At 32.5% G+C, this 19,412-nt stretch overlaps 1 protein-coding gene across 3 annotated transcripts in view; it reads left to right on the top strand.

Annotated features, from left to right (window-relative positions):
• Positions 1–11,741, top strand: part of LOC111612855 (CCR4-NOT transcription complex subunit 3-like) — a 146,472-nt gene extending 134,731 nt beyond the window's left edge. For all 3 annotated transcript variants that reach the window (XM_023354126.1, XM_023354124.1, XM_023354125.1), the window contains 3 exons: positions 5,561–5,690; positions 8,302–8,427; positions 10,242–11,741. In XM_023354126.1, the coding sequence (XP_023209894.1) occupies positions 5,561–5,690; positions 8,302–8,427; positions 10,242–10,340 (355 nt within the window). In that variant the 3' untranslated portion in view covers positions 10,341–11,741. The remainder of the gene's footprint in view (positions 1–5,560; positions 5,691–8,301; positions 8,428–10,241) is intronic.
• Positions 11,742–19,412: the final 7,671 nt, after the last annotated feature.

Here is a 19,412-nt window from a genome sequence, read left to right as displayed (position 1 = left end):
TTATCCAATTACCCAAAAACTTTGTAAGTGTTAATTGGAAGAATAAAACTGAATTCTTGCACCATATTGGATGGCCAGACTATTGCAATCCATTATTTCTCTTCTATATAGGAATGCCATATCCAAACTTTCTTTATCTAACTTGAAAGTTACTTAATAATAATAATTTACACTTTATAAGAATGTTGTTTTAATTTATATAAAACAGATTTCTACAGTGTAAAGTTTTAAAAATGAATCAAATAGATCAACATGATAATGCCATCATATTTAGTTCTGGTTTTGTTAGCACTTCTGATTTGTCTTGATCTGCTGAATAGACAGTATTGTGACAGTAAAGCTATTTCTGCTTATTTTCATTTGGAAATTTTGCATTTTATACAAACTACTATATATATTTGCATTACTAATTTTGGATTACAATACATTATCCTGTTGTTTTCCTGAGTATAATTACCATAACTGTACTTTCATAACTTACTATATAAAATAAAATCAACTCTATACATTTTATTTATTTATTTATTTATTTTTTGTTTTACTCTATTTCAAATATTTAGTTTAAAGAAATAGCAATTTCATTTTAAAAAATGCTGATTATTCAAGATATTGAAAATCATGTAAATCATATAATGGTGTTGCAAAAGAATGAGATTTATCTAAGCTGCAGTGTAAGGAATCACGAGAAAGAAAGCATTCTTGAAAGTTATAGATCAGCTGATATGAACTGCAAAAAAAGTGGTTTTCAAAGCATGAAATCATCAAAAGCCAAATTCCCCAGGTGTTTCAAAAGGGTCAAGTCACTCATTATATATATTGCAAATTGTAAAGCTTGGATGACCAAAAAAATCTATGATGTCAGATTTAAAATGAAATTGAGAACTGCAACAGAAAAATCCTCTCGATTATAGATTATTGCTCTGCACATACTAAGATGAAATTGTCAAACATTAAAATTAGCTTTCTGCCACCAAATTGTATTAATTGTAAATTGTACCTGCTGGATCACAGAATGATAGAGAATTTCAGTTCTCTATTGTTGTCACTCCACCTGTTACAGCAAATAGTTGCAGAAATAAAGAAATCACATGCTGGTATGACCAAAGTAAGTTTGTTAGATAGCATTATTATACTGCATGTGCTTAGAAGATCAATGAAGAAATGATCCAACATTAAAGGAACAAAATGCTGCAATCTCTGAATCAGTTACATCTAACACTAATCATGAGAAATTATGGGAATCAGTCAAAAATCATTCTAATTTGTAGACCACACTGGAAGAGTTTTTAACTGCTAATAATAGTGTCTTGCAAGTTCAACTTAATGTGAACTGAAAAATGGAAAATGAAATGAAATGGAAATGAAATGAAAATGAAAAATGTGAATGAAAAATGAATGTTTTATAGCATAGTGATGATGCTAGTCTAAATAGCAGAATTTTCATAAAGGTATTATATGTGTAAATTCATATACATATTAACTTCATATCAGTAGTGACTGGTTCTATTTTGTAGTTAAATTTTAATTTTAAAAAATACTGGCTATTCAGTGGCTACTTTTGAATTAGTAACATTTTGTAACAACCTTTTCGAAAAAGGATTATGTTCTTTGTTAAAACATGGAATTTATGCTATTATCAAGTGCCAGTGAAGAATGATATCTCATTTGATTCTAGTGTTAAATTTTAGAGATAAATATTAGATTTTTATATATATTGAACAATGAGTTTTATGGATTGTCAAGTTATTGAGAGTTGAGTTTCCAGGATTCTACTGTATTGTCAATATTAATGACATTCTCTAACAATTATTATTTCTTCAAAAGATAACTGAAGATGACCATAATGCAGTAGAAATTTCACCGTCAGAGGCATTTGCTGTGTTAGAACATCTTGAAAGATACTGTATTTCATAAGAATGCAGAAAGCATAAGTTCTCTGTGAGCAGTCTGTGTTATTAAAACAAAAACAAAAAAACAATAATAATGAGTTTTTAAGGAATTTGAATTTTTAGTGATTTTTCACTTTGTACACATCACTGTAATTATATTTAGTATGTTTTTCAAGACCTTGTTTATTACATACTTTCAGTTATAACATACTCTTTAGTGTTCCCCTATTAGGTATGTTATAATTATTCTCAACTGAATTTTGACTTGTGTCAGAGCCACTGCATGATGAACTCTCTAAAGTCAGAGTTATTTATGCAATAGCTCTTGTTTCTCATGGCTTCTGGTGATAATTGAACAGTAGGCTGGGTGATCTAGAATTTCCCAAGTCTGTTGATTGTCTCTACTATGTGTAGAGACAATCAACTGTCTATTGTCTACTACTTGTCCCAACACTAGTCAAAATACTTCTATTTTACAGATATATTATAGTTGCCAAAACAATGGAAGGATGATACCTAGAAAAAAGACACCTAGTTCCATTTCCATTGCTGAAATTCCAGAGATAAGTTTAGACAGTACATATTTTATAGAAATATAAGTTATAAAAGTAAAGTACACTTCACACCAACATTTAACTGTATAATGTAATTACATTTGCGTGTTGTGGCATTACCAACGATGACTTTTAGAGTATAAACAAGTTCATAAGCACTTTTGATAGCATAAAGCTACCATTGTCGGGTGAACTAAACTGAAAGACCTCCCCGCCAATTCATATCACTTGTACAAGGTTGACGTTATTTCCTTATATCCATCTGTACCATGTTTCGAGGCCGTCGTGCTTGCAAATACTCTGCTGCTCAACTCAGGCTACCCAACATCACACATAATAGATTTATGTGAAGCTCTCTTTCTCATAACTGAAAACAATTACTTTCAATTTAATGGCACAATATATAAACAGACACAAGGAGTACCAATGGGTTGGTTTCCCACTATCATCTACATTGGCAGAGCTCATTATGTGGAACATAGAACTTCAAATTTTCAATGCCCCCTTGACCATCCAATATCCAATTATGTATTTGCATTATGTTGATGACATACTACTCATGTGGGAAGGCTCCACTAAAGGTTTAGAACAATTTATTCAAGTATTGGTCTCTGTTTATCCTTCTATCAACTTCACAGTAGAGAAAGAACAAAATGCCAGAATCTTTTTCTTAGATTAGAAATCCATACATCTCCTGAGCTCCTATTTTCTGCATGTCATAGAAACAACAATGCACTGCAAATTATCCCTACAACAGCCTTCCAACCTTTAAATTACATGAACTATGCCATAACTTCTCTTATGCACAGGGCTTACCTCCTCCCTTCCAACCAAGCACTAATGGAAGAAGAATTGCAATTCATTAGCAGAGCTCTGCAAAAAGCTGGATATTCCTGATCTAAATTCCATTTTCTCAAAATTCATGTCAAAAACAAGCTATTTCCACAGTCTTTTCTTAGTAACAAAGAGGATCTAAAAATAGCATATCTTCCAAAACCATTTTTAGGCCCCATCTCTCTGAAAATAGTACATCTTTTTAGAATGAACGGTTTTATTTCACCATTAACCATACAACGAACGCTAAGAAAACTGTTATGCAATGACAGAGATATTTTTAAATTTAATGAAAAATCTGGGGTCTATGAAATTCCACTAAAACATGATCTGTCAGGAGAAGAGACTAGCTACATAGGGGCCACAGCCAGAATGTTAATATCTTACATCCTAGAACATCAGGAGGACATCATAAACAGTAAACCATCAACGGAATTGACAAAAAAAAGTGCTTGATCAAGATTATCAGCCGCTCTGGGTCCAAAAAAAGTTACTCAAATGGTACAACAATCGGAAAGAATTATTTATTTGGGAGAACCTCTATATATCAGCTTTAACACCATGCAATGCAACTCTTGAAATCCCACAAATATGGACATTATTCAAGCAATCTAATCCACATCTCTAGAACATCATTATTGCTTTCTACACATATTTGGAGATATTACATCACTCATATTGCTGTTCAAAAGTTTTTTTTTTTTTTTTGAATTCTTATTCTATTTCAAATTCATGTTGGTATTCCATCCATGCGCATTGTATAATTTCATAAGTTGTTCGAAAGCTCAGAATTTGTAAACCAGTTGTATTTGATATTCACCTGACGATGGTAGCTTTATGCTATCAAAAGTGCTTGTGAACTCGTCTAAACTCTAAATGTCACTGTTGGTGGTGTAATTACGTTATACAATATAAGTTAATTCTTTCATTTTCATAAAATATTGTTATGCCTTTTGTCTTTAAGTATAATGAGATTAAAATTTATAGGGAATTTCTTTTGTAGATATAGAATAAATGTTCTATTTAAAATATTGATTTTTACACTATCTGAAAAATTTGTGGAAAAACACCATTATTCTAATAGAAAAATTTCCGATTTTTCCGTTAGAATTAGAATGATAGTGTTTTTTTGGTAGTTCAAAACAAAACAATAATTTTTAATGAAAAAATGTTTTCAACAGTATTAAATGCCCTATCATCAAATTGTAGAATATAAAAAATTTAAAATATAAAATGAAATTGGTTATTTAAGATGATTTGTTAATTAAAAATTACTGCTGGATTATAACAGCTTTTTAAATTATTTGGCAAATAAAATTTATAATTGTCAAATAATTAAATATTACAACATTGAAACATTAAAAAAGAACTTTTCTCATTTTTTATCCTGTGGAGTTGATTTCTTGTTAATTTCAGAACAGTGTATAATGAGCAATTTCTTATTGTGACATTGTCAAAATGCTCTCAATTTTAGTAGTGTCTTGTCCCTGTATGTTATATTTTTCCAGTTAACAACAGAGTCGTGCCAGTCATCTATCACTCCATTTAGGAGAAAATTTTTGAATTGAAATAATGTGACTTCCAGTTCAAACCTTAAGTTCATATACAGTTAATTAAGGTCTCTTGCCCCTAACCTTTCTATATATGGTCTTGACTTTCATCTATCTAACTCTGTTCTTCAGATTAAGGGAGGACAGACATCAGATGGATGCCAGTCTGAATTTATAGCTATCCAATTTTTGTAAATTGCCAACTCAATGAAAAATAATTTTTAAATTAAATTTTTGAATTTTGATAAAGTAATTAAAAACTTTTATACTTAAATTATTCATGCTTTTAATTTCTTCATTTACATGGATAGTGGAGAATCTGTTAAATTTATATTAAATAAAATATTTCATTAAGAAAGCAAATTATTTTTTTATAACAAATGTTATTTATACAAGAATTTAAAAAGGATTATATAATAATAATTTAAAAAATATTATCATTTACAAAGAATTACTTTAAGTTACAAAAAAGTGCATAGCATATTGAAAAGTAATATTTTACAGTTGGATTTCAAAAGGTGTCAGAAGTAGAGTTTCTAGTTTCTATATAGAAATTCCAACAATTTAGCACTTTCTGTAATAAAATATATTTTTGTCGGTTTTCAAAATTACAAAATCATCTCTTATATTTTGTTGCCAGTTTTTTTTTCAAGTTAAAAATATTTTAAATAAAAAAAAAAAACATTAAAATATTTTAATCACTAAATAATTAATTCAATGTTTGTATATTCAGGCCTTACCTTCCTCGGAATCTTTGTCCCGTGCCCCCTTACTATCCCCAGGGCTTACCACATTGTGATGCTGTGGAGTTCTTCCAGCGGCTCTCTACAGAGACATTGTTTTTTATTTTTTATTACATGGAGGTAATTATTATATCAATAAAAATATTTTAACATCATTTATACTGTATCATTACCATTGGAAAATATATGTTATGTTCTAAGTTAAACTTTAAGCTTGTTTATAAACTGTAAATATATGATATATTAAATAAAAATGTTAACTTTACAAAAGAGATATTTAAATAAATTTGGTTTTGTTGGATAACTTAAATAACAATACCTAATTTTTATGTTTCAGATGTTTATAACTTAAGATGCTTCTTCAGTTGTTTGTTAACCATTTGTTTTATTTATGAACATCCTAATGTTTGAATTTTTTTAAGTCTATATTTATTAGTGATATTTTCATTTCACATGGTTTTACTTTAGCCAGATTAATTTTTAGTTTAATTCTGCTTGTTTGAGTATGGAATGTAATTCTAGTAAAAATTTTTTGTTTTTTTAAATTTAGAGAATTTAAAATTGTTAGATCTCCTTGAACTGATTAAATATAAACAAAATATTTCTCGTAAGTAAATTAATATGATGACTTTAGCTTTGAAATGAATATTGGTTAATTTATTTAAATACATCTGTGGTTTCTAAATAATATAATTTTAAATCAAGTAATTCTTAAGATCATTCTGAATTACTTATTTATCAAAATATTAAATTTAACAAGCCATAAATATTTTTATTTTAAAATATTTTATTTCCATTCGTTTAATTATACATACATACAAGAAAGACATCGGCTGTACATAGTGTTTAGCTGGCAGAAAAGAGGGTAAGGGAAAGGGGAGGGAGAGGAGATAGACAGTAGAGAAAGGTAGGATCCCTCTGAATTGCGTACATAAGGCTACAGTATCTTCTATGTTTGATGTTGGCATGCAGTTTTTAGGCTGCAAGGCCATAGTACCCCAAAAGGTCTGAAAGAAAACCTGAGTGTAGCGAATACCAATAATTGAGTGCCACCACAAATAGCTAAGTGTATAAGTTAGTGCAAACTGGCTGTTAGTAGGAAGACTTACATCTACTTAATACTAATAAAACTGAATGCGATCATGAATCTTAATACTACTTAACAGCTAGACAGACAGCATGAAAAGCAAACGAACACAATGACAAACTAGACAAGACAGATGGACCGACAGAAGACAAATGAGCAAGACCCAAAATTATTTTTATTATTTTTAAACATTAACTTACTAACTAAACTAACCTACCATAACCTAGGATGAACCTAACCAGACAACTAAAGCTAACAAACCCTAATCTAATTTAACCTAACCTATCATAATCTAACTGGAAATCAAGCTTAGTCCCTAATCTAACTTACAACTAGGACTAACCAAATTTAGACTGAAAAAGGAGACAGAAAATAAGAATTAAAATACAAAGTTGAAAAGCAGCTATATACCGATAAAGTTGAAACAAAGCAAGGGAAAGCTAATTGCCATTGGAGTGAGTGCTTTCAACAGCCCCACTAAGGGATATGAATGTGAGTAGACGAGTACATTGTATGCATGTGAATGAGTTGGTGTGGGTTGCAAGGCCCTTCTGAATACCACAATTGCATTGTGGATTGTCCCCAAGGTTAAATCTATGCAGGTATTGCTTAAAGTTGCCATATCCTGTAAGTAGCTGAGTGAGGGTGTAACTAGAGTAAAAGTGGCAAAGAATCACAGTAGTGTCAATCTTAGGGATGAAAGTGTAGGTGAGCCTATCAGTAGTGTCATAGTCCCAGCTGTCTTGCCAGAGAATGAAGATTTGCTTCTTGACGTGGTTGTTGATGTACAAGGTAGGAATGTAACTGAAAGTACTAGTGACTGAAAACATTGCAGCTTGTTTGGCAAGACGGTCAGTGGTCTCGTTGCTGAGAACCCCGGCATAACCCAGGACCAACCCATTGGAAATTTATTCTAATGTTGTTGCCTGTTTGTGAATGAGGTGTATGAGATGGACAAGTTTTAAGTGGCTATCAGACTTTGCAATCCTGTGTAAAGCTACCTACTGTCAGAATAAATGCGATAGTGTAAGTAGTGTCTTTTGTCCTTCCTACACTTAATGTGAATTAAGCTCATGTAAATAGCTAAAGTTTTCACCTGTGCTATTGAGCAGTGTTTACTTAGACAGAAGCATTATGATGCTTGCAGCGTAAGTCTGAGTAACTACAAAAGCGGCACCCACATCGTCACTCATCTTGGGACCGTCAGTGTAAATCCTAAACATGGGATGATTACCTGGATTTTCGAAGTAAACGTCAGGGGCAAGCTGATGTGAAGGGTGGTAATCATAAGTCGGGAGGATATTTTGTCAATGCTGAATTTTTTGATATCATCGATCAAGATCAAACTGGGGGGAATCTTACCTACTCTGATCATTTTGTCAACATCCAAGTCACTATAATCTCACCAGAGTAAGGTGACAAGATTTTCCTGCCAAATAATGTGTGTAATTTCTAAGTCGATAGGGATCAATCCTGACATTACCTCATTTAATTATAACAAAAACCATTTTGAAAGCATAAGAAGTATAGTTACATTATGTAGATTACAAGTTTGATAATGAACTATAAATATATTGTTATTATACATTATACATATATTTGTTTATTTATTTTGTCTAAAATTTGTACTGAAAAACTTTATAGGGTACAAAAGCACAATATCTATCAGCGAAAGCATTGAAAAAACAATCATGGAGGTTCCATACGAAATATATGATGTGGTTCCAAAGGCATGAAGAACCAAAAACAATCACAGATGAATATGAACAGGTATACATTTTCTTCTTATAAAATTACTTTTTATTTATTATAAGATTTGTGTTACATTACATATGATATGATAGCAGTATTTAAAATTGAATGTGATTAATTTAATTAACTTTTCACAGTTCACAAGATGATTGATTAGTTCTTTCATAAATGGTATTTATATAATATCATAAATGAAAGAAATATTTATATTTGAAAAAAAAAAGAAATGTTATTAAAAATTATTGTTTATTAATTGTTTCCCATTAAATGTCATGAACTTACTTTAAATGATATTCGTTAACTGTGTAAACAGAACTTCAAAATTATCAATCTATATTGTTATTAATTGGTTTTATTGAAATTAAATTAATTATAAACTATTTTATTATGTAAATGTAATAAAAATGTATGTTTTATTGATAAATAATTTACTGTAAAAGCATTAAAAAAAATCTTAAATGTATGTAGTTACAGAGTTTTATTATGCATACAATGGCTGTATCTTTAAAAAATTTTGACAAATTTCTGATTTACTCTGACATAAAATATTCATTTCTACAACTTGACAGTTGTAAAGTGATAAACAGTGGCATAGAGTTTAAGCTCATTTAACACGTGTTAAACTATTCTAAAATGGTCGAATATGAACTTAGCTGTTGTTATTCATAATATGCAATGATATGGGGCTGTTGTTTTCCTTAACAAACTCACATCATAAGTGTGTGTTAAGAATAAAAATATTTTAAGATGTCTTCTCCACCTTGTAGTAGATATCATAAATATTTAGTCTTCACTTAAACATAAGACATGAAAAAAAAATCTACATTTTGAAAAATATTTATTTTCTCCAGGGCAATAGATTGTAATCAATATGATGACACATGAATATAAAAGAAAGTCCTTGCTTAATGCTAAGTATGTTTAGTTACTGATATGATTAAATAGTACAATTTGATGTTAAAAACAGCATTTATGATAATGTAACTGTTGTGTTTGAGAAAGTTCAATATATATTCAATATTTCAATGAATAAAATTTCATTTTAACTCCATGATTTGCTTGACTTTATAAAATTGAAGAGTATATTTGATTCAATAATAATGAAAAAATTTGAGAGAAAGACATTTTGAATTCTTTACACATTAATCTAATTTTTATTTTTGAATTTACAATTGAATTAAATACTCAAAATATAAATAAATTCAAAAAGTTTTAATTAAAGCTTTCAAATCATCTTCTGTAATATAATTGTATAGTACAAAAGCACAATTTTTCTTAAAATGATTGTATTAAATATTTATATTAATTAAACTACAATAGCCTCTTCTTATATTGCTCATTCAGATATATGTATATATATATTTTTTCAAATATAAAAGCACTTTTGCCAATAATGGATAGATACATCAGTTATGTTTCCTCATATGATGTATTGCTCATTTGATTAGTCTCCTTACATGCACGATATAACAAGAGGCTACTGTGCACATATAATTTAAAATCATGAGATCATAAATGAAAAATAAACATAAAATCATAGTATTTTTTATTCTAATGATATAATAAAGAACTGTGTCTAAATTCTATATATTTATTATTGAATTTTTTTACATAAAATACTTATTTAGTTTTAATTTTTATATTTAGNAGAATTCCAGTCGGCAAATTTAAATTTTCGCCAGTGCTGTGGCGCTGCAATCTTTTGACCACTCAAATATTTTACGTTTTTGATACTAAATTAACTTCTGAAGTATAATTTTTTATTGTTTTTATATTTATCAATATATTCATTTTGTTCGTACAAAATAAAAAAATAATTTAAATTTTTTTAGGGCACATACATATACTTCGATTATGAGAAGTGGGGCCAAAGAAAAAAAGAAGGGTTTACATTTGAGTATCGGTACTTAGAAGATCGAGATTTGAACTGATGTTATATATCTTGGTTAAGGAATCTTGTACAACTCTCCCTCTTATTCTTGGAACAACAACCAAAAGTAACAGCTGACTGACAGCTATGGCAGTCCTAGGAGATCTAGTGAGTTGCAGGTCAACCGAAAAGCCTGACTTCTGCAATCAGAGCTGGTTTTAACTGCCTTTGTGTCCTGAATCTATCAGCAACTGAAGACAGATGACTAGCAGGCTTTTCTTGTCCTATAGCATTTTTGGATTTGTGCACAAAATGTAAAACCAAAATTTACTGTGCATCAGTTCTGTATAATTATAGAATGCAGTCCATGGTGTGCAGCTGTAGTATGGGACTGGGTTTGATATTGATTTCTGTTATAGTTTGAACTATTAAAGACTTATCACATGAACGGGAAGTACTCTCAGGAGTTAGGTCCTGCAATGCAGTTCTCACAGCATCCTGTTTATAATACCATAATATGGTCTATTTAATGGAAGGTCGGCTGTGGGGCAGTTGTTTCTGCCTTGTATAAGTTAAAGTTTGTATTATTTTGTAACCATTGTCATCAGAAACATTTTGCCTTGAATTCAGCTGGAAATTTGGTTGCTAGTGTGTATACTCATTGTAAATACACTCCTCCATGAGAGTTGTGCAGAACTCACTGTCCATGTCCACCTTTATCATCTGGCTGTTGGTCAGTCAGAATGGTTCTAGAAGTTTGGAATGATGCTTAGTTTCCCCTATGGCTACTTAATTCTATTAAATGGCCCAAAATTTTTGCTCGCCATCTCCCTGCTGGACAGAGGCAGTTGTGTGAGCAAGCTATCATTGCTTATACTTAAAAAAATTAGTGACATTTAGTATTTTAGTGACTTTAGATTTCTTTATTACTAAAAATTGTTATTTCAGTTTAAATTTAGTCTTGCCAAAACTGATTTTCTTTCTACTGTACAATCTTATATGTGATGTGTTTTATCAGGAAGACTTTTGCATTATATTTTCACAAGAATCAGTAAAGACAAACTTGTTTCTATCTGAGAATTGACTGGCCACTGTCACAGTTAAAAGAGTATTCATTGTTCTTAAATGTTTACTGTTAATTATGAGGGAGAAGATTCCAGAACAATTTTTCAAAAAATGAAAAGATAAAAAAAAAGTGAAAAAATCCTGGTCATTAGTTTCTGCCTAGAACAAGGAGTTGTGTTTTGGTTTTAGTCCTTCTATACAATGGCACACTATCCTTATTTTTGTACAGCAAGCCCATCGATGTTATGGGGTATCACTCTCCCGTTTTCTGTCTCAGCCAAGGGTAGAGGTACCCAATAGAGACGTTGTAAATATGTGGAGGGAACCCATGTTGGGCTTATAAAGTCCTGCTGAATAAAGGCAAAATAAACAAATCTTTTTTGTCCGTGCAGAAAAACGTGTCATGTTTTATTTTATTTTATTTTTTTTTTGTACATATTCATTGCAGATACACAATATCATTAAATGGATAAATTTATGGTTAAATAGACTGGAATTCATTTTAATATGATATTAATGTAGAAGCCCATTAAAATTAATTTATTACATTAATTTGGGTATATATATACATATATTTTGCAGCACTTCTTATTTTTAATAATTTCCTCAGTAGTATTTTTAATGCACTTCAGATATTTATAGATTGCTCAAATCATCCATATTTCTAATTATAAATTTAATTTTACTTGATTTTGTTAACCTTATTGCTGCAGTAAATACTTTTAATTTCAGTTTTAAGTATTAAATTATAAAATAGGAAAATATAGTAAGAAAAACAAATATTTTATTGAATAAATATTGTATTTTTATGCAATAATATATGGAATACAGTACAAAGTAAAGAAAAACAGCAATGCAATATAAACTCAGAAAAATGTGCCTGAAAATTATTTAAAAAAAAAAAAAGAAGAAAATCGTCGTCATTTCTTTGGATTTTGGCACTTTGTATTTGACATGAATTGAATGTTAAATTCAGTCTTCAAATTGAAAATCTTCAGTATTGCATGGGGCGATGTTAATCATGTAATCTTCAATTTTTTATGGAAAATGTATGAGTTACGATACATATACAGTAGTTTATCAAATAAATAGATTGAATTTTTAGAATTTTCAAGAGGATTTTAGAGATGATTTTTCAAGAAGAAAAACTAGAAAACTGTGGACTTTTTTAATTCAAGAAATGTACAGTTACAGAAAAAAACAAATTTGAATTTTAGATGTTTTTCCTGCGTATTGAGAAAAGTTTTGAACTCAATCTAGAAAATCATTTGTTTATATTTCATCATTTTTTTTATTATTATTATATTGTAAATACAGTATTATTATTCTTTACATATTGTAACAAATGAAATTCTAATTGAAAAGTATGTTATTTAATTTTAATTGTAAATAAAGTCTATAAAATATTTTATTGCACTAAAAATAATAATAATAAAAAAATAAAGTAAATTCCGTAGCTTTGTAGTTGAATAATACATCAATTAAGGTAAGTTTAGTACATTTTTAACTCTAAAAAGACAAATAAATGTTAACTTGAAAGTTAATGGATGTATACTGATGCAGCAATAAGGTTAAAGAAAAAATTTCTTTAACATAACTAAAATTCTAATTTTGTTCAACAGTCTTCTACTATATTATTATTATCGTGGTGCATCTCCATCACTATAATATTAATTGTAAATACTCTGTTGGCATCATTTTTTCATATGCAGCATCTATAAACTGGTGCAAATCATTTAAAATTTTATTTTAAAAGTTTTCCGCTTGTGTTGATAGACAAAATATGATCATCCTTTGCCTTGTGGCTGCTGCCAGTTTATAAAACATTCTTGGAATATGTAATAATGTTACTATAGAATATATCTCAAAAATTTTAATTTTTAAAAACAATAACTCGTATTTTAACTCAAATTATATATAATACTCAAAAGAATTATGTACAGTTTAATTTAAATATATCAATACAAATATAGATTGACGCTAATTGTCATTGATAGATTACTAGATCAGACTCGGTAGTTTTGTCATTTCATGTGTTTTATCTAGAACAATTGTGGACGTAAGTCCAAAACCAATTCTGCAATTAACATACGATTAACAAAGGATTGGATTGATGGTTTAAGGTAGTTTTTTCAATCCTTTTCTAATAGTGACACGCCAACTTCATCATTCTTCTTGCAGAACTTTTATTTCGCGGCACTCCTGAACTGTTGTGGCACCCCAGTTGAGAAACTACTGATTTAAGCAATGCAACACATTGACGATCAGCTAAGGGAAGATACCTCCTGTAAATACTTATAGGGAAATGCCCCTATTAAGTTGTTAGAGACACGAATAAAAATGCAGCTAGCCTGTGAGTGAGGCACGAACCTGCAATCTAAAGTCAAAGTTGAGGCTATTCTCCATGAGGTATCATAATCTGTAAGATTTGTAGTTCAAAAATAGCTTCATTGATTTTGTTCATATTTTATTTTAAACTAACTTAAATCTTTGAAGTAGTCAGAATATTAGCTTTTTTTAACGATATTGTCCCTAAAGGCTCCATTACAATCATTTTGAAACATGGCATCTTTCAGTGGCGCCTTCAGGATTTAACGTTGGTTAGCCGATCTGAACAGATAAAACGTTTTAATGCTAATTCAATAAAATTCCCATCTTATATCACCGCTAATTCATAAGTAGTGTGGAAATAGAAGGCACAGCATAATAAAAATGAATTAAGAAAATAATTTTGGAAAGTTTTCTAGTGTTTGCTTTTCTTTGGAGGGTGCCAGAGCACCTTAGTTCTTCTTTGGATGCTCTGATAAATTTTAGTCCTTTATGACAACAGTTTGTTGAATACTATAGCGTTTAAGATTTAAAACAATAATTTGATTCTGAAAATTTAGTTTCGTGGATCTGTAAACAAGACAATTGCTTTAAAGAACCGGCCTGTTAGAAGCTGCTAAATTAATTTAAATATTAAGGTAATTTGGAGCACATTGTTTATTTATTAGTGTTTTAAATGTCAAACGCTATTTGCAAGCTCGGAATTAGACGGTCAGGTGGCCAATAGACCAAGGTGGTAGACACCGCTCCTGGGGACCCGGAGGGTCGAAAACTTCCAGGAATTTTTCAGGTGATGGTCTGTCCGGATATGTCTGGCCCCCATTGTGGGCCAGGCCTAACCCATAATGGGTTTGCTTAAAGAGGCCCTCTTAGTGCCCACAGGGCAGAAAGAGTTGAGGGGGAGGGAACTTAAGGAATCTTGAAAAAATTTCAGTTTGTCCTTATTGCACCTTCCATTCACGTATCAGTGAAATAGATGAAAATTATTTGATAAGAGTACTGTACCTTACAGACAAATTATAAAATTGTTAAATATCTAGTTTATTGAATATTCATTCCAAATTAAATTGATGTGATCGTGAGCTAGGCTTTTGTAATAGTTTCTAGTAGGGCTGCGGAGTCGGGGTCGTGGAGTTTTGGTGTTTTAGTCGGAGTTGGAGTCGGTAGATTTTTACGCGACTCCACAGCCCTGGTTTCTAGTTTAAGCCGTGATGTGTATTTAACATTTTTTGACTCTGCCTATGGTTATTAGCGAGGGCCTTTTTCCAAGCCTATCGTGGGGATGGCCGTTTAAGGTATCAGTCTACCACTCGGGAAACTCTGGATCAAATTTGAACGAGTCAGAAAACCCCAGTAATTTTTAGGGGTGATCCGTATTTTTAGGCCCCGTGCCTCCTCTGTGGTAGTGTTACCACCCGTCTGGTTTTCACCCGGACAGTCCGGGGATTGACTCACTGTCCGGGTGAACTATTAATTTTATCCGGGAATTTCGTAGAAATTGAAATTACGATGAAACGAAGTTCTTGCAAATATGTTTACGAACTTACCTTATTTTAACAGCAAAGAACTCACACTGAAACTCATCTGCAATTCTGCCATGTTAGTCTGTTTACGCCGACTTGTAGAGCGCAACCCCTTGTTTTCTTTCTATTGATTGTACGATCTGCTTTTTATTTTGCTTGTATATCTCAAATAGAGCTAACTTATCTGTACCCGTTCATTCTTAATTTAAGTTACTTACGTTACTCCTACGCAAGTCCCTAGTCCCTAACTGTAACTGATTTAGAACCGGTATGCACGTTATTCTTCTCATTGTAAAATGACATTGCGCATGCGTCTGGAACTTCTGTTCGAACAAACCTGATGTGCCGTCCCAGTCAGCGATTTTCAAAAGGTAGCAACACTACTCTATGGGCTTGATAGAAAGGCCTAGTGCCCACGTGTTGGAAAGAGTTAAAAAAAAAAAAAGCCTATTATGGGATGGCTGTGTAGTGAGTTTGTTAAGTTAAGGCAACGCAACACTTGGGTGATCTGCCTAGGGGGTGTCTTCCGGGAGGTCTTTTAAGGGAAACTGATCCCTATTTAGGCGTTACAGACGTGGAGAAACTGAGCGAGGCGCGAACCCACGACCGAACTCCCAGTGTTCAGTATACGAAGACCGCTTGGTCACTGGTGGGCCTGGGTGATGAGAAGGGGCCAGACATATCCAGGACAAACACCTGAAAAATTCCTTGGTTTTTTTTTAACTTCAGATTCAATTTTGGATCCCCTTGAGCCGGTAGTATATTTAAACATGCAACGTAAGGGAAATGACATCACTGACGTCACTGAGCTGAAATCAATAAAACCTTTTTTTTTATAACTAGTAGCTACTGTTTTCGCAAATTAAGTAGCCTATGTTTTCCGTCGGAACGTAAAAAGAATATAATCAAAATTTTACTTAGATTGGACAAATAACAGGCGTTACAGGAAATTTACAATCACACAAACGATGACTTTTATACTACAGGATTAATAATGAAATGAGGAAAACTTCTTATTCCCTCATTACCTACAGTAAATATTGTGTGGAATATGAACTGCGAAATGTTTGACTTGGCTACTAGAAGGTTCGCATGAAAAATATAGAGGAGAGGGTATTATGGAATAGTCGAGGAATACCGAGGTTTTGGCTCTTGCTGATATTACGTGGGAATACCATGAACTACTCAAGAAAGACAACCACGATGCAGCGTAGTGAGAGTTGACCGCTTGTTGTCGTTGTATCACTCGCTAAAGAACAAAGTGTGTTTTGTGATTTTCAACAGTTTTTGCAGGCAAGTTTTCAAACATTTTAACCAACTAGTACACGTGACTCAACATTGATGTTAAGCATAATGTACGCTAAAAGAATTGTAGTTTGTTATACTGTAGTCGTTTTTTTAGCTGACAATGTTTTGTCCATTAGTTTAAAGGTTCATTTTCCAAGATGCGTGTCGGATATTATGGAATACTAGGATAAATGGATGAGATCGGATGGCCGAGCGGTCAAGGTGGCAGCCTACCGCTCTGGGGGACCCGGGCTCGAATCCGAACGGGTCGAAAAATCCCCAGGAATCTTTCGGGGGGTGGTCCGTTCGGATATGTCGGGCCCCGTCCCTCACCACCCAGCAGCCCCATTGTGGGCCTGGCCGAACCCATAATGGGCTTGCAAAAAGAGGCCCTCTTAGTGCCCACAGGGCGGAAAGAGTCAAAAAAAGGATAAATGGATAAACTGAAAGAAAAGGACAAAAAGAAGGAACCAGAAGCTTCAAAACAACAAAAACCGAACATTCAAAGACCACCTGTTAAGAAATTAAACTTAGACCCAGTGGCGTAGCGTAGTGGGGGCGGCAAAATTTCACAATAAATAATAATAATATCTTGTAAACATTTGAACCATTTCATTTCATATTTTTGTCGCACCTACGATTCGGACCGATTGAAATGAGCACGGAATTTTTCATTACTTATTTATTCTGTGACGAAACTGAATTTTAGTCTTTTAAATTGAGATACCTAAATAAGGGGGCGGCGAAATTTTCCTCCGGCCCGGGCGGCTGACACCTACGCTACGCCACTGTCCATAAAAGCTGTCTTTTCTCTTTCTTATTCATTTGGCGGTGCAGTTGCTCCTAAAGAAAGAACACCACTGGGTCTAGAGAGCTCAAATTTTAAACTTAAGCATTTCTCGTTATCAGTGAGGTGCTGGCGAAACTTGCCGATGGATAGGTAAAACTTGGTGGTGGTCCTATCTCTTGCTTTTATCTCTTCTTAGGATAAAATTGCATACGAACGAATGATTTTCATTCGAAATGTTGTTCAGAATAACAAAAGCTCAAATTTATGCAAATTAAACTATTTTGTAACGATTACACTAATAGCATAATTGAAAGCATTCGGTGGGTGGCCGTCGTGTTGCGGAATTGTTGGTCGCAGCTGCCTCCGGTTGGAAACTGTATAGAGATTTCGGAAGTTCGTAGTTTAATAAAACCCGAGTAAACGTTTGTAAATTAACCGGTTTCCATATGCGCCTGATTTTAAATCAAGTTTAGGCTACTGGCCGAACCCATAATGGGCTTGCTAAAAGAGGCCCTCTTAGTGCTTACAGGGCGGAAAGAGTTTTAAAAAATCCTCTATATCTCCCATTCAACCTTTAACCACCAAAATTTAATATCACCAATGTTCCTTATATACAAGCTATCATGCTAAACTTCGTTCCTTATAAACACCAACATAAACGGAATATTTTTTTCCATTTTTTGTTCGGGATGTCTCAAAACGTTTACAAAAATCTCTGAGGATCAAACTTGACACGATTCCAAAACGAATCAACTGCTTTCCCTTATTATGTGTAGGTTATATAAAAGTCGGGAAAATAAAATTAAGAATGTTTAGAAATGCATTTAACTTATCGATACAGAATATTTTATCTTGTTTAGAAGCGTTAAATAAAAAGTTAAAGAAAGAAATGTCTTAATATTTACTTTCAAAATTAAAAAAAAAAAAAAAACTAAGTTGGGTCATTGACTCTCACCATTGCAGTTAAAGGTTAAAACTCCCTTTCCTTAAACAAGTTATAATATTCTAGCTCGTCGTCTTTACACAACATTAAAGGCACGCTTCTTCACTAAAGGGAAAATGGCGAACGTGTATTCTTTTTTTTAAACATAGCGTTGCTACAGCCACTCTACGTTGTTGACATCTTTTGATAACTTCCCTTTCCTGCGCATCCCCGCAAGTTTGTTCTACCATCGTATCCCTTACCAGGGTCTGTAATCGCACGGCATAGATTTGTACATCTTCGTCTCGCCCTTGGACACAGGCATGGAACTTTTGTAAACGTAAAGAAATTGGCTCTCTATCAAATCTCTTAATCATGAGTTTCTTGAATTCCTCATATGTCACCACCTCCTGCATTTTTGCATCCTTCCGTGCAAATTCTCGGGCTATCCCCGTTAATTTTAACTTTGCGATTCCTAAACATTGTGCTTTACTCCAACTAGTTAATTTTGCGATTTCGTCTAAAGACTCAAAAAAATCGGTGACCTTAAGGCCCTCTGTGTCCCCCACAAAGGAAGGTATCAATGGAATCATGCCTCCTAATCCACCTAACGCGGCTCCTCCTGCGGGCTCTGCTCGTGTACCTCCTGCTGTCTCTCCTCGCGCCCGACCTTCACCTCTTGTCTCCATTTTAATACAAGTTATCTAGGGTCGTTTCTAAATTCAATCCCGCTCTGACACCACTGTGACCGTAGGGTCGGTGTCTCGTTGACACCACGTCAGGAGACCTAAAACTGACACCACCGAGTCTCTGGGGGGACTCGGAAATCGCGACGTTACGTCACGCGAGCGGTAGCGTGTGAGCGCTTGGATTCGGAGTAGTGGTGAGGAAAGAGACGAGGAAGTGACTCACTGGGACTCCATATTTTCTAACAAATAACAATTTTAATAATAAACAAAGAAAATACAGAGATATCGGGCATATTATCGGACTTAATTATACTATTCCGTTCGAGAGAGAGAGTTTATGACGAAAAGTACATTCTATCGTAAACATTATTATTGTAATCTCTGAATTTCGACAATCTTCAAACTAATTCTCGGTGATGCGAATGTTTAGTTTTTGTTATTTGATTCGGGAAACTCCCGAGGATCCCCACCTAAATTCGACTTTAAAATAAAAAAATCTCAATACCATATAGCCCGCGTTAAGAAATGA

This window comes from Centruroides sculpturatus, unplaced genomic scaffold, assembly GCF_000671375.1.
Source record: "Centruroides sculpturatus isolate CEXI.00-Female unplaced genomic scaffold, Cexi_2.0 scaffold1619, whole genome shotgun sequence".
NCBI lineage: Eukaryota > Metazoa > Arthropoda > Arachnida > Scorpiones > Buthidae > Centruroides > Centruroides sculpturatus.
This window is presented reverse-complemented; position numbering and strand designations above follow the sequence as displayed.